General features: G+C 45.3%; 1 protein-coding gene across 15 annotated transcripts in view; it reads left to right on the top strand.

Annotated features, from left to right (window-relative positions):
* Positions 1-13,539, top strand: part of DNM1 (dynamin 1) — a 102,176-nt gene that overhangs the window by 48,547 nt on the left and 40,090 nt on the right. For 12 of the 15 annotated variants that reach the window (XR_009455915.1, XR_009455916.1, XR_009455914.1 and 9 more), the window contains exons 9-13: positions 16-83; positions 1,182-1,320; positions 11,841-11,927; positions 12,188-12,258; positions 12,716-12,767. Coding sequence is in view for 11 of the 15 variants with exons in the window: in XM_019475594.2 (XP_019331139.1) it covers positions 16-83; positions 1,182-1,320; positions 11,841-11,927; positions 12,188-12,258; positions 12,716-12,767 (417 nt within the window). In the remaining 4 variants the exon portion in view is untranslated. Of the gene's footprint in view, positions 1-15; positions 84-1,181; positions 1,321-5,299; positions 5,439-11,840; positions 11,928-12,187; positions 12,259-12,715; positions 12,768-13,539 lie in introns of all 15 variants that reach the window. The other 3 variants (XM_059715593.1, XM_019475593.2, XM_019475597.2) reach the window with 1 other exon arrangement.

Genomic DNA, 13,539 nt, shown 5'->3' with positions numbered 1-13,539 from the left:
TTTCCTTTGGTGCAGATGGAGTTTGATGAGAAGGAGCTGCGACGGGAGATCAGCTATGCTATCAAGAACATCCATGGTATCAGGCACGTATCATATGCTAGGCAGGCCAGTGACTGCATAGCCTTGTAAATATCTCTAGATCTTCCAAACCAAGATGAGAAGACTTCAGAGGTACGGTAGGTCAGCAGAGAGCGGAGGACACCTCTTTGGGCTTCTGGTATCTGAACAGCCTTGTCCTGGTGGTCATCCAAATCAGTTTTCTTTCTGTTTTCCCTATGAGAGCAGCAGGAGCCTGAAAGGTAAAACTGCCTTGGTGACCAGCCTTTTTCTCCTCACCTCCTGCACTGATGTGAGGAGGAAGAAGTGATGCTGCCCTTTAGTAAGAAAAAGTGACATAAGAAAGGATGCTAGCTCCCACCAGGTTTTTGTATTGTTTTAATTTACCTTCCCCTGCCAACGAGAGCACAAACCTGCAAGCTGGCGCTGATCATGCTCCCCTCCCTGCCCCAGTGTTGTCACCTTTCCAGGCCAGACTAGGCCCCTGGTCCATGGTAAGTTCAGAAGCTTGCATTTGTGTCAGAGAAGACTAATGCTATGCAGCTTGCTGTGCCCATCAGACAGCCTGACCCCTAGAGATGTTGAGCTCCTGGGACCACCTTGTGGTGTTGGGAGCCCAGCACCCTCCCCCATGCCAGATCCTGCTGAACTTGCCAGAATGCAAGCTGATGTTCAGGTACAGATGTGGGTATCTTTTTCCCTCCTTCAGCTCATTTGTACTGAGCTGACTGAGTTCATGAGAGCTATCACCTTATCACTCCTTTATCATCAGCAAAGGACTCCTCACTGACTCTTAAGGATGAAATTCCCTCCTCTGCAGAGGGGCAGGCCTAAGCCCATGCACTGTTTAACCCCTGCCTGCCCCTCCTGTGGGGGCCTAGAGTGAGCCCCTGGCTGGGATCAGCTTCACCCTAAGGACCCTTTTTGTGAGGTGTCTGAGTATCCTTCCCTAAACTGATTCTGCCAAGGTCTCCTTCCTGGGGTTTTTTATTTCCTCCAGCCCAGTGTGCTGGGTTTCAGTGATACAAGTGCCTGCTCTGAAATTTGTATGTAATGCTGTGACATTCTCCTTGCCCCCTCTTCCCTCCTCTTGCCTTGTCTTGTCCCCCACCCTGGGTGTTTAGAACCGGTCTCTTCACACCCGACATGGCCTTTGAGACCATTGTGAAAAAGCAGGTGAAGAAGATTAAAGAGCCTTGCCTGAAATGCGTGGACATGGTCATTTCGGAGTTAATCAATACTGTTAGACAGTGCACCAAGAAGGTAACCAGAGCGAGCATGGAGTTCACACGTTCCTGCCCGCCCACCTGCTCGCTGGCTGAAGCACAGCATTGTGACCTGGGCAAGGACCTGCCTGCAGTGAAACTTGGTGTTTCTTACCACCTCCTTGGCAGCATGCCTAGACCTGAGCAATACCAGCCTGGGGCAGTCCAGCCAACCAGTCAATCAGAAAGAGATGGGACAGCTGGTCAGAGTAGGCTGCTGCCATTGCATTAGTGGTAGCTGTGGAATAGCAGAGACAATCCCCTCCATCAGCTGTCCAACATGAGTACTGGTTCCTTCTAAAAGCCAAGGATATTTATTCCACCAGAGGCTGACAGCTTATAATTTATTTGAATTTAACTTCTGACTTTAATGCCCAAATCAGAGTCTGGGATATAGAACCCTGTCCTGAGAATTTCTGGAGAATTGGGATCCCTCAGACCTGAGTCTTCATTGACCATCACAGAGCAAAGAGCTATGTTGGAAGGACACACAAACTCTCTAACGCAGAGAATCACACTTCAAAGGCTGCTGTAGCTATAGCTCTGGGCTCCACTGCATGGAAATGTTCCTAAATCCATGGTGTTTTGATGGTTTCTGATTGGCTTGGTTTGGATCCTGCTCTGGAAGAGCAGCGAATGGCTGAGAAGAAGCAAGCTAGAGGCATCCACCCACTCCTATTGTCCTGCTCTCCTTCCTATTGAGAGAGTGGGGTGATGTAGAGGTTTAATTTGCTGGATTCTACTGGATACAGTGGATATGGGGGACGGGAGCCAACCATAATTCTGCCCACCCTCAGTACTGCAGTTCTATTACTGATTCTGGGCTTAGGCTAGAAGTTGAGAAACAGTGTGAGAAAGATGGGGAGGTGCCCGCTATTCCTCTCAGCCATAGGCTGCTGCTTCAGACAGGGCCAGGTACTGGTAAAAGAGCATCTGAGCCAGAGTGTAATAGTGCGGGCACTGGAGACTCTCGGTAGGTTGGAATCATCGCTGGCTATTCGGGTACAGGTACCCAGGTGGGACAGAAACACTGTAGAAGCACCTGTGGGAGCCTGAAACCTTTCGTTTCCAAGAAAAAATGGGGCCAAATAATGAGGCTCAGTTTTGTTCTGCAAGAGACCACAGCACTTAGGGCTGAGGGACTCTGCAGAGGTGCTCAAGCTCATATACAAGTGCTTTGTCTAGTGTGGGCTGGGAGAACCAAGCGGGCAAACAGGGAGAGATTCCTCAGGTTTCTAGAATGCTTGGAGGAGCTTCCTTTTCCTATCCTGCTGCCTTCTCTTGGGGTCTGTAGCTGTGGGGAGCACCCAGAAAGTTGCCATTAGTGCCTGGTGGCAGGTAAGCACAGGCCCTTGGGCTGCCAAGTATCCAAACTTGTCCCGTAACTGGATCTGAAGGGCCTCCTTCTCATGCGCTCTTCAACATTTCAGTTGGTTTTCCCATCTGTCAGTCCTCTTTTAAGCCAGTGTCATGTCCACTGTTTCCCATGCTGTTAATCTCACTCTGTCTTTTTTTTTTTTCCCCCTCCATTTCCCCTTTTTTCTCTCTTCTACAACTTTTTCTTTCTCCCTTTTTGCTTTTCTGAGGCATGGATTTTGTATTAGATGTGAAATCATCTCTCTTACTGACATGAAGGACAGGTTCCTCTTTCCGTCTCCAATAGGCTGCCCAGGTACACAATGTATAAGGAAAATCAAATGGTAAAAATCAGAAATGAGAGAGAGACCCTGGGGTGGAGAAGGAGGAAATTCTTTCCACAGCCATCTCTAATGGGATGGGAGAGACAGGGCAAGTATGCTATACAAGTGACAGATAGGGTGTCAGAAAGAGGTGGACAGATGGGGAAAACAGAGGCAACTAGAGAGGGAGAGATTGGGTCAAACCCTGATCATAGTGAAGGTGGAAGTTTGGGTAAGAGATTAGAATTTTTAAGGTGTTTCCTTAATTTAACCTAGAGGGCTTGGGCTCAATGGGTGTTTAGAGGCTAGTGGTTGAGTTTTGCCTTCAGTTCTGGGCAGTGTGGGGCAGGGTGTGTGTCTGTGCGTGCCCATGGCAATGTGAGTTCTGACCACTTTTATTTTAAAGAAACACAAGTGCTATTAAAATGTTGTTCAGGTATCTAAACAGATGTTTTGTGTGAGGGTCCCTCCTCTGGGTGCCATCCATACAGCCTGACTTGGATATTGTATGGGACATCTGAACAGGCTGTGTTGAACTTAGCAAGCAGGCTGAATTTGTGTGGGCAGTGAGCCTGGGACACTGCTTCTAAGATGCATAGGTGCCACTTAACTGGGGCACTTGTGTTTTGCCCAAAAAAAACAAAGCCTCACTGGCAACATGCCTGAGCCTGCTGAATGCACTTCTGTAGTGATGCGTACTACTAAAACTACAGAGCCCAACATTCACTGCTGTTGCTCGAACACAGAAACCTTTCTGATTACCTGCAAGTGGTATAATGCAAAGCAGAGGGTGCTTTGCCCAAGGGTGGTAGAGTGTTTCTAGGTATGTCCATCTTAAAGATGAGGTGCCCATTCCATATTGGTATAAATCAGCACATTTCTATGATTTAAACAAAGCTGTGTTTATTTCCATTAGCTTGGAATCTAGCCCAGGATTGGTTCACCTGCCCCTGGCTGAACTAATTTTAGTGTCTATGAAATGAAGAATGTCCTAGGACAGCATCTTTTGGAAATGCACAGGAAATCCTTAGCAGCAGGCACTGTCAGCCCCAACCATTGGGGGTCAGTGCAACATTAAGTGCTGGTGCAGCACAAAGAGCATTTGTTTGGCAGATATAAGCTTTAAAAGGGCACCTTCAAGTTAAGGACTCTAGTATATTATTCAAAAACAAACTTCCTCTGTGTATGGTTTCTAGCCCCTAAATTTTGGTTAATCCTGCTTAGATTTCAAAATTCTTAATTTACTCTGTACTCTTTCTGATGATTGTGTTTCTCCTGGCAGAGACACTGAAAATAGACTGGCTGATTTTTAGTTTGGTTTCTACAAGCTTTTGCTGGTTGCTACATGTAAATTGCTTGTTATGCTATTTGAAAGGGGACACAGTCTGTAAAGCTAGGAAGGGGAAGCAACGTTCACTGGGATTTAAAAAAATGATGGAAATGTTCCTATAGTAGTTGTTACACAGCTTTTTTTTGTTTTTTTTTTTCTTACAAAGGCTGAACACTGGGCCTCAGTCCATCTGAATGCCTCATCTGGTATTGGAGAGATGTTTTGGGTTGTCCTGTAGGAAATCCCTCTCCCCTTGCTAATTGTTCCCCAAATCCCACAGACCACCTACCCTCCCTGTGCTAGGTAAGAGAATGAACAGGACAAGTTAGGCCATGACTGGACATGTTAATCTGAACGTTTTGACCTCTGAATAAGGAGGCCAGACCAGATCTCCCTTTCTTTTGCAATGCCAAAACTCGAGTGATACAGCTTTGCGAAACATGGCAGAGCCCCTCTTCAGTCCGACTATGGATGGAACTGACTGGGGAGGAGGCATGAGAGAAAGGGATAAAGCTGGTGGGTAACAGCAGAGGGAAATGATTTCAAGGTGAGGCTCAGGGAAGATGGTCAGAGCCTCAGTGTGTCCAGCCTGCATTGCCTGCAGAGACGGTTTGCTCTGAGAGAGAGCCTGGATGCATGCATGCATCCACCCATCTTGTTGATCTCAAGACCTCATGCTTTCACCTGCCCTGTCTGTTCCTTCTCACTATCATTTCCATCTGCCAATAGAATCCCCCAATACTTGGCAGCACATGGGCCCTGCAGCGATACTCACCTGGTTCAATTAACCTGTAGAGTGAACCAAAACCTCACTTCTCATTTTGCCTTGTGTTTTTCTCTTCTCTCTTTTTTTCCCTTTCTCTCTCTCTCTTTCCCTTCCTGTTTTCTTTCTTTCTCTCTCTCTCTGACACTGCTTCGCTCTCCTTTCTTCCTTGTTGCTTCTTTCGTCCCTGCCCCTTGCTGTGCAGAACGGGTCTCTTCACGCCTGACCTCGCTTTTGAAGCCATAGTGAAAAAGCAGGTGCAGAAGTTGAAGGAGCCAAGTCTGAAGTGTGTGGATATGGTAGTGAGTGAGCTCACATCCACCATCAGAAAGTGTAGTGAAAAGGTAAAGACACTAACGATGCAAAGAAAGGGCACACCGCTTCACATGCATACATGCATACCCTTTCCTTGCACGCTCCCAGACTTTGGATTACCCCAAGGGAGTAGCAACAGACCTAGTGACAGCAAACAGAACACTCCCCCCCCCGGGCAGATTCTAATGTATCAGTATGTGGTTTATAGAGAGAAACAGACTACAGGCACCAGAGCCAGGTGAAAAGCAGGGCACAAGGATCAGACAACAGCTGTCAGGCCTTTTCCTGTGAATTTAGAAGCCAGCTGGACATAGCTGACTACTTGCTAGGCAGCCCCCACTCCTCACTCCAACCTCTTGGCATGCAGCTCAATGTAGAGTAACCCCCCTTGCAAGCCCCTCTTCCTGCTCTCTTCAAATGCACGTTGAAAACCTCTGTCTCCTTTTGCCTGCTTCTCTGAAAATTCAAGTATCTCTGAAAACAGAAGCAAGTTGGAGAGAGCCTTTAGACCAGGCCCAGCCTCTCCCCAAAGAAGAGAGATTCTCTGCATCTTTCCCCTTTCTTCCTCCTGCTGATCTTTTTTACAAGCACAGTCTGTCAAGTGAAGGGGGAAAGCTAAATCTTACAATGCACTTCCCTTCCCCACAGCAAACAGAAGGCAAATTCCAGGGTAGCACAAAGAGCAGCAAGCCAGGGGAAAAGAAATGATCTTTCTGAATAAAATGGAGGCCATCATATATATATATATATGTGCTGCTTTGCAGGGTGGGGAAAATGGGTTGCTTTCTTTGGTCTGCTCAGTTCAATAGAGGGCGCCACACACCTCTTTAAATAGAAAGTAGCCATAGCCATTAATTTGGACACACATCAAGCAGGGGCTGAACTCCCGAACCCAACCCAGCCCAGCCAGGCCAGTTTCTCTGCCAGGCAAATTAACAGGGGAGCAGCTGTACTAGTTATTACTAAAAGATACTTTGTTATAATTAGTCACAATCCCTTTCCCTTTGCTGCAGAGCAGGATCTGGGGGAGGGATTCAGATGAGACGAGTGGGAAGGAAGAGAAAACGGACAATTTTAAGAGATTGAAGTAAAGGCCAGAACTGAAGGTTTGGGAGATGTTTGTGGGGGAAGGAGTATTGTATGCAGCGGGCATTAACAGCTACTGTACCTCATTAGGGAGACCTCCCTGTACATATCTTTCTCTTGAGCCTCCTTGTTCCCCAGCTCAGTGTGACAGTGCAGAGTAACTCCTCTCCTGCCTTTTATTCCTCCCATGTTTGGTTTAAGTGGCTGGGTTTTTTTCCAATTGGTATTTTTCACTCTCTTAACAGAGATGTACCTTCTGGGAAAAGAAATCAGCAGAGGGAGGGCAACAGTAGAATTAGTGGTTATCATCCCTCTCTATACCAGGTCACTCCATTCACTCAACCTCTCTTAGATTTTTAAACTCATCTTGGCATAGTAGGTTGGACAGATTTGGCACTGCAGAAAGAGGAGAGGAGAGCTTGTCTAGTGTTGAGACCTGGTGCTGTCTGGTCAGGACGTGAATGTATATCTGTTTCCAAGTCCTGATCTCGGAGTAGCAGGAAATAGCGCCATGGGCCAAGGGGGAGAATGTAACCTAATGGGACAGAAGAATTTGTCACACAATAATGGAGAAGGACAAAGAGAAAAGCTCTGAGATACTCTAGTGTTTGAATCCTGCAGACTTTGCTCAGTCCTAGTTGAGTAACAATCCTGAAGTCGACAATGTCCTGGCTAAGTTAGTGGGACTTTTGCCTGAGCAAGGACTTTGGTATTAGGTAACTAATATTAGAGGTGAAAAATGCTTGATCTGTTGTGTGGCGAGTGCAGGCTGAGCTCCTCCATTTATCTCATTACCTTAGTGATTTTCTTCCAAATCAAGGTGGAAATGTCTGTACTCTTTAGGATTTGGACCTGCAGCATCAACCAGGTCCTTCTATAAAGATGACCTCATGAACCTTGGTTTACCTGTGTGGATTCTTCAGATGAGACCTCAAAAGCTGAAGTCCTATCTGCTTTGTGTAGGCATTTGATATTTGCAAAAAGTCTTTGGCTTACAGATCCAGATAGTTGTTTAGACCAGGGGGCTTGATTTGGGGGTCATCTATTTATGAACTGTTAAGCATTATTACTGTTTCTAATGGTACCCATATATGTGTCAAGTGAGTCCCCAGCTACCAGAACAGACGCAATTTAGGGGGAAGGGTACAACATATTAATAAAGACCCAGGTGAGTTAGGTCTCATGTTGACAAAATTAAGCTAATTCATATACACGTGATAATTAAATTCTTCATGTGAAGCATAGCAGAAATTAATCTTCAAGAAGAACTTTAATGCCAAAAAGATAGGGACTTTGTGGATGAGTTCAGAGAGGATTTTTCAGGCAGAGTTAATAAAAAGCTGATAAATAGACCTTCAAAGCTATCCCCATCATCAGGGAAGAAGATTCAGAACAAGATGAAGGTAGATAAGTAGAGAGGACCTGAAGCTTTTGAAAGCAGTGACGTGAAGTTGAATTTAAATTGTTACTACTAGGAGTACCAGTAGAGAGATCCTGAAGGCTTGTGTGTGGCATTAATCAAAACACTGACCAGGAAGGATGACTGTAGTAGCAGCATTTTGGATGGACTAGAAAGGGCAGTACAGTATATGGGAGGATGGAGAAGCAGATTTTATAGTAAATAAGAAAGGTTGGGAACTTGGATGGGAGAATTAGCAGCAGGGCAAGGAAGTGAAGAATAGATCCAGTGGTATTTGTGGATAAAGAAGCACCAGAATTTGAAACTGTAGAAGTTGTACCTTCCTTCAAAACAGGGCAGGCAGCAAGGAAGTCATGGAATCTGTTGAGGCTGCCTATGGAACTCCTGTAGGATAGGCTTTGGTTAGCAAGCAGCATGCATGCCACTTTCTAATGTGAAGTTTTTACAGTTTAACTGTGTAGATACTTTATGAATCTACACTACTTCATTATCACATGCATGTTGGTCTATGCTATGGTCTGACTGCAAACTAAGTGGAGTTGGGGCTAGCTAATATGTGGTTGGAGACATCTGAGAAAGATCAGGTACTTCAGGAATCAGCACTAGTGTTTCAATTAGTGATGCTCTTTTCTCTGAACCAGTACTGAATGCAGCATCCAACCACTGTTATGAATTTATGCTCCCTTTTAGAATAAGACCTATAACTGAGGCTCATCAAAAACCTAACAAGGTTTTCCTGCAGGAAATGTCAAGAGGAATGGCAATTCAAGTCAGTTTTCTCTACTAGTTGAATCGCATATAGCCTCAGTTGCAGAGTATTCTCCACCTTCTCTTCTGTTGCTGTGTGCTGTTAAACAGTTATCCCATTTTACCCTAGAAGTGACTGCATTTCAGCGGTGCGTGAAGAAATTCCTACGTGCAGTTTGTAAAGCACTTTGAAATTATGTAGGATTGAATATGGTTTTGATCAACAGCTATAATGACTACAGAACTGTAGAGGGAGTAAATCCGTCTGTACTTTGATCCATCTTATTGGACACAACTCAACCATGAGTCTAGGAATTCACTCATCTTATAAAAGACAGCAGAAGTTGAGGGGTAAAGACAAAGAAACAATTGGTTCCCTACACGCCCTGTTTCTGACTGCTTACAGTGCTGTAAAATGAGTTGCTTTATTAGTAACAATGGAAAACTGGTACGAGTGGGAGAGAAACCAGAGCCAGAGCATCCTGGGGCATGCTGTGTCATTCCAGCAGGAAGTTTCTATGGCAAACTGCACAGCAAAGGATTCTTATAAACCAGGATTCCTTCAGCTAGAACCTCAAGCCAAGAGACAGACTCCTAGTACTTACAAGGACAGGGACATGCAGTTAAATTAGGAAGACTTCCCTGGGGCTTGAGATGATCTTCAGCTTGTGGCGTAATAGTTGGAGAAGGAAATATGACTAGGCCAGGAGTCGAAACCTCTCTTGAGTTTGAAAATCCATCCAAAGCTGATTTGAGTTAGCTCCTAGCAGGGTCGCCTACTATCCCATTTTTGGAGTTATGGCATTTCTGGGTGCTGCTTGCAGTGCTGGTATAACCCCATCCCTTGCATCCTGCTGCATGCTTCCCACTGGATGTGTCATCCTGTGACTGGTGTCAGTGTCTCCCACCCCTGCTTCTCCTGCACATGCCCAGGTTTGAAGCTTCTGCATGACGTCTGGCAATGTTGATTTATTTTGTGGGTAACCTTTGCTGAATGACTCGGGTTTGAAAAAGCAGAGAATGTTTTTCACCTCCTTTATGCCTTTTGTTTGTGTTGTTTATTTATTTGGTCTTGATTTAAAAAAAAGCTGAGATTTGCTTAGAGATTTTCCAACTTCCTGTTTGTTTCTTTGACATGAAGCCTACCCCCTCCCCATCCTTGCTGTCTCCAAAGGAAACGGGAAGTGCTGCCTCTGTCTCTGAAGCAACCAGCAGCCTACATCGTAAAAATCCCAGAGAAATCCTAACATGCAGGAAGAGCCTATTTCCATGACCTTTAGCGGAGGTAGAAAACCTGTTCCTGTTAACGTGAGGCCACTGATATTCACAACAGAAAAGTCCCTTATAACAGTAGGAATCTGATTTTGCTGCTGTCTTTCTTCAGCCTTTCACCGGGATAGCTCCATTCATCTCAATGGCCCTGTAAGCTTGAAACAATGCTGTGGTGAATCTAACCCACACCCCTTAGTATTTGACAGCACCTATCAAAGTACATTTGGAACAGTTTCCAGTGGTGATTCTGTATGGTTTGGGCTGATTCCTGTAGCATGTTGTCACTGTTCTTTATTTGTAAGAATCAAAAAGCCAAACCAGACTTAAACCCACAGATGCACAGAGATCATTCAAATTGGTGCAATATGGATCTGAGTCAGATGAGAAACACCGATAAAAATGTAATCCCAAATAGTAGTGTTGGTACCAATAATAATGGTAAGGAGGAGGCCAGGAAGTCCCAGCTAAGGTTAAATTGGTCAAACTGAATTAACACAAATAAAAATTACTTAAGGAGGCTGGGAAGGGAAGCATAGGAGTGGACCTAGATTTGAGTCTCAATGCCAATGTTGAGTTAGGCCTCAGCCTTTCATGGAAAAGCACATGGATGCTGTCCTATTAATTCAGTGCAAGTTTGGGGCCAAATCGTGGCTTTAGTAAAATAAAGGATAGTGACACCAGCTCCTTCCAGAAGCAGCATGAGATTAACTTGTTCCTGCTGAGTGTTAAACAGATGCTCTTGATTAATAAAGGGGTCTAGCTATTATTGTTAGTATTGCATGGCTTCTAGAAGCCATGATCAGGGATCAAAGCTCCTTTGTCCTGGGTGCTGTACACACAGATGAAAAAGCAATCTCTGCTTTTCTTAAGAAAGAGTAAAACTTGTGTCTTATTGCACTGTGCAGCATTTGGCCACCTTACTGCCAGAGCACCAATGTAGGCTGTGATATTCAGGAACAACATCCTGTTCCCATTGAAATCAATGGTAAGCTCCAAATGATTTCCATTTGGACCAAGAGCTGTTGAACCATTTCTGTTGAATACTGTAGTACATTTTTGTTATAAGAAAGGGGCTTTCTGAATGCCAGGTGGGTGTCTGTAGGTTTCCATTTGCTGGGTAGCCTGCTCTGGTGGGTTTCTTATGTGCAGCCTCAGTGGATTTATTTATCCCTTTGAACTACAGGTAGTGATGTTCCACTCCCTTTTGTTCGCATGCTGCAAACTGAATTTCCTCCTCATGGTGGGAGATAAATTATCATTGAAAAAACAGACATAGGAGTGACATAAATACAGAACTTTATTCTGCACTGTCTTGTACTGGTGCAAAGGAAGTGCAGAGTGGATATAAGGAGGCAGGTCTTAGGTCCTTGATTTCTACCCATTGCATTGCACAATGAGCAGCAGGCCAGTGGATTAGATCACAGTCTGACAAAATAAGACCCTCTTTAGTCATCTTCACTCACCCAAGAGGCTCCCTCTAGGAGATCCTAGCTTTCTTATATTGCCTATGAGATAATGAACTTTTTCAGAGAGCTAGCAGCTTGGTTTCTTGGGATAAAGCCAATAGTGGGCCCAAATAATAAAACTAAGGACTTCAATGTCCTCCCAATGTTGGGCGTGTTCAGGTCTGGGGGTGGGTTTGAGTGCCTTCATAAGGAGAATAAGCTGGGTTTGCAGCAGGTCTGGTCTCCTGAAAGGACAGGGTAGTTAATAAGGAGGAGAAAAGAATTTCTCAGAGAAAGCTCAAAGCAGAATGGGCAGGGATCAGGAACTTGGAAAATCTGTCTGCAGTTCTGGCTTTCCTGTGCCTTTATCACTCCCTGACCCCTGATGCAGTTTGGGAGGAGTGTTACTTCCCAGCCCCAGGCTGCTTTTCCCACGTGTGTATTTTTTCTCTCTCCTGCAGCTCAGTCAGTACCCTCACTTGCGGGAGGAGATGGAACGGATTGTTACTACCCACATTCGAGAGCGAGAAGGCAAGACAAAGAATCAGGTAGGGAAGTATGGGCTCACTCAGGGGGAGGACAGGGAGGGGAAACCTTCAAGGGAACAATCTGAGATATAAAATAGAGACTGGCCTTTACTGTAAAGTTGGGATCTGGAACTGAACTTCTTCAAGCTCAAGAGCACTTGACCACAAAGAACTTAAGGGAACTGTGAATATAGCTTATTGGCTATTCCCACCCATCTGCTATTGCATTTGTATTGTCTGTCCTTGGTCTCTCACGTGCTCCAGTTGTCTTTGCCCTACAGGTCATGCTCCTGATAGACATTGAGTTGGCATACATGAACACAAACCATGAGGATTTCATTGGCTTTGCCAAGTAAGTGCCAATACACTCTACCTTCTTCCCTCCTGACCTCCTCCCCTGCTGCCTAACTGTTTTCGTAGGTGGGCTGATGCCAGTTTGTCCACAAGTTTTGATGAGGGATGGTGGAATAAGGCCTTTGACACAGGATGCTAAGGAAGAAAATAGACCTTTCCCAGAGGGGTATGAGCAGCTCTTGGAGTAGAGTCCTGACCACTCCCTGTCTTCATGTCTTCCTGCCTCCCTACCCTTAAGGCCAGCTGACTTCTCAGTTGACCGGAGGGAGTGGGGGTTGTGTGTGGCATTTCACCCCTGAGTGCTGTTTTCTTAGCTTCCCTCCAGAGTTTGGAAAGCAAGGAGTGACATTCAGGCTCTCTCATGGCATTGCAGCATGATCACTAACGGTTGGAAATTAAAGAAACCCAAAGCTAGTGCAAGCTGAATTTTGAATGTCTCGTGTATTGTTTTGTAGTGCTCAGCAGAGGAGTAGCCAGATGAGCAAGAAGAAGGCAGCTGGCAACCAGGTAGGCAGAATTCCCTCCTATTTATTTCTGTAAGACAGATACGTATTCAATTGGACAGACCATCACTTGACTGGGTATTGATCCAGATATAGCAAAACTTCAAAGGTGTAAAGAGGTGGATGAGGACAATATTAGAGGACCACTTTTCAGTCCCAGAGAAATCGGTGTGATTACTATTAAGGCAGCTGGTGAGAGGAACGAAGAGGGAAGCACTATGGAAGTATGTGGACTGTCCATTCTGCACAGGAAAAAGTGATAGTGAATTAAGCGATATAACCTCACATGCTTTATATGGGCAGAAGGAGCTTCACTTCACGTATACTCCCTACTGCTTTATAGATAATGGTGGATATCAAACCTAATATCCATACCTGACTCATTTACTTTTCCCAGCTGTGATGACCTTTTGCAGAGGTGAGACATGGAGACAAACTCTCTGAATTTGTGGGTGCAGATGCACGTTCACAATACAAAAGTGGGGACAAACTCTCTTGAACGGGACTTTAAAGCCAGCTTCTCAAGGAGACTTTGGCATTCATCAACCATGCGTAGGTGGGGCATCCTTGCAATGGAATGTATCTTTGGGAGAGGAGAGCAAATGGAGAAAAAAGCAACTGCAATGAGCATGCTTGCTCTCAGAATCCAGGAGGCTAAAGATACCTTCCTCTCCTAGAGCTACTTGGAGAATCCCAAGATTATGTAAGCTGGAAGATCCTACAGAAAAAGAACAGCAGTAGGTGAATGCAGGCAAGAGTCCTTCCCCAGGCCCAAA

The sequence above is a fragment of the Alligator mississippiensis genome, chromosome 12, assembly GCF_030867095.1.
Source record: "Alligator mississippiensis isolate rAllMis1 chromosome 12, rAllMis1, whole genome shotgun sequence".
NCBI classification, from domain to species: Eukaryota; Metazoa; Chordata; order Crocodylia; family Alligatoridae; genus Alligator; species Alligator mississippiensis.
This window is presented reverse-complemented; position numbering and strand designations above follow the sequence as displayed.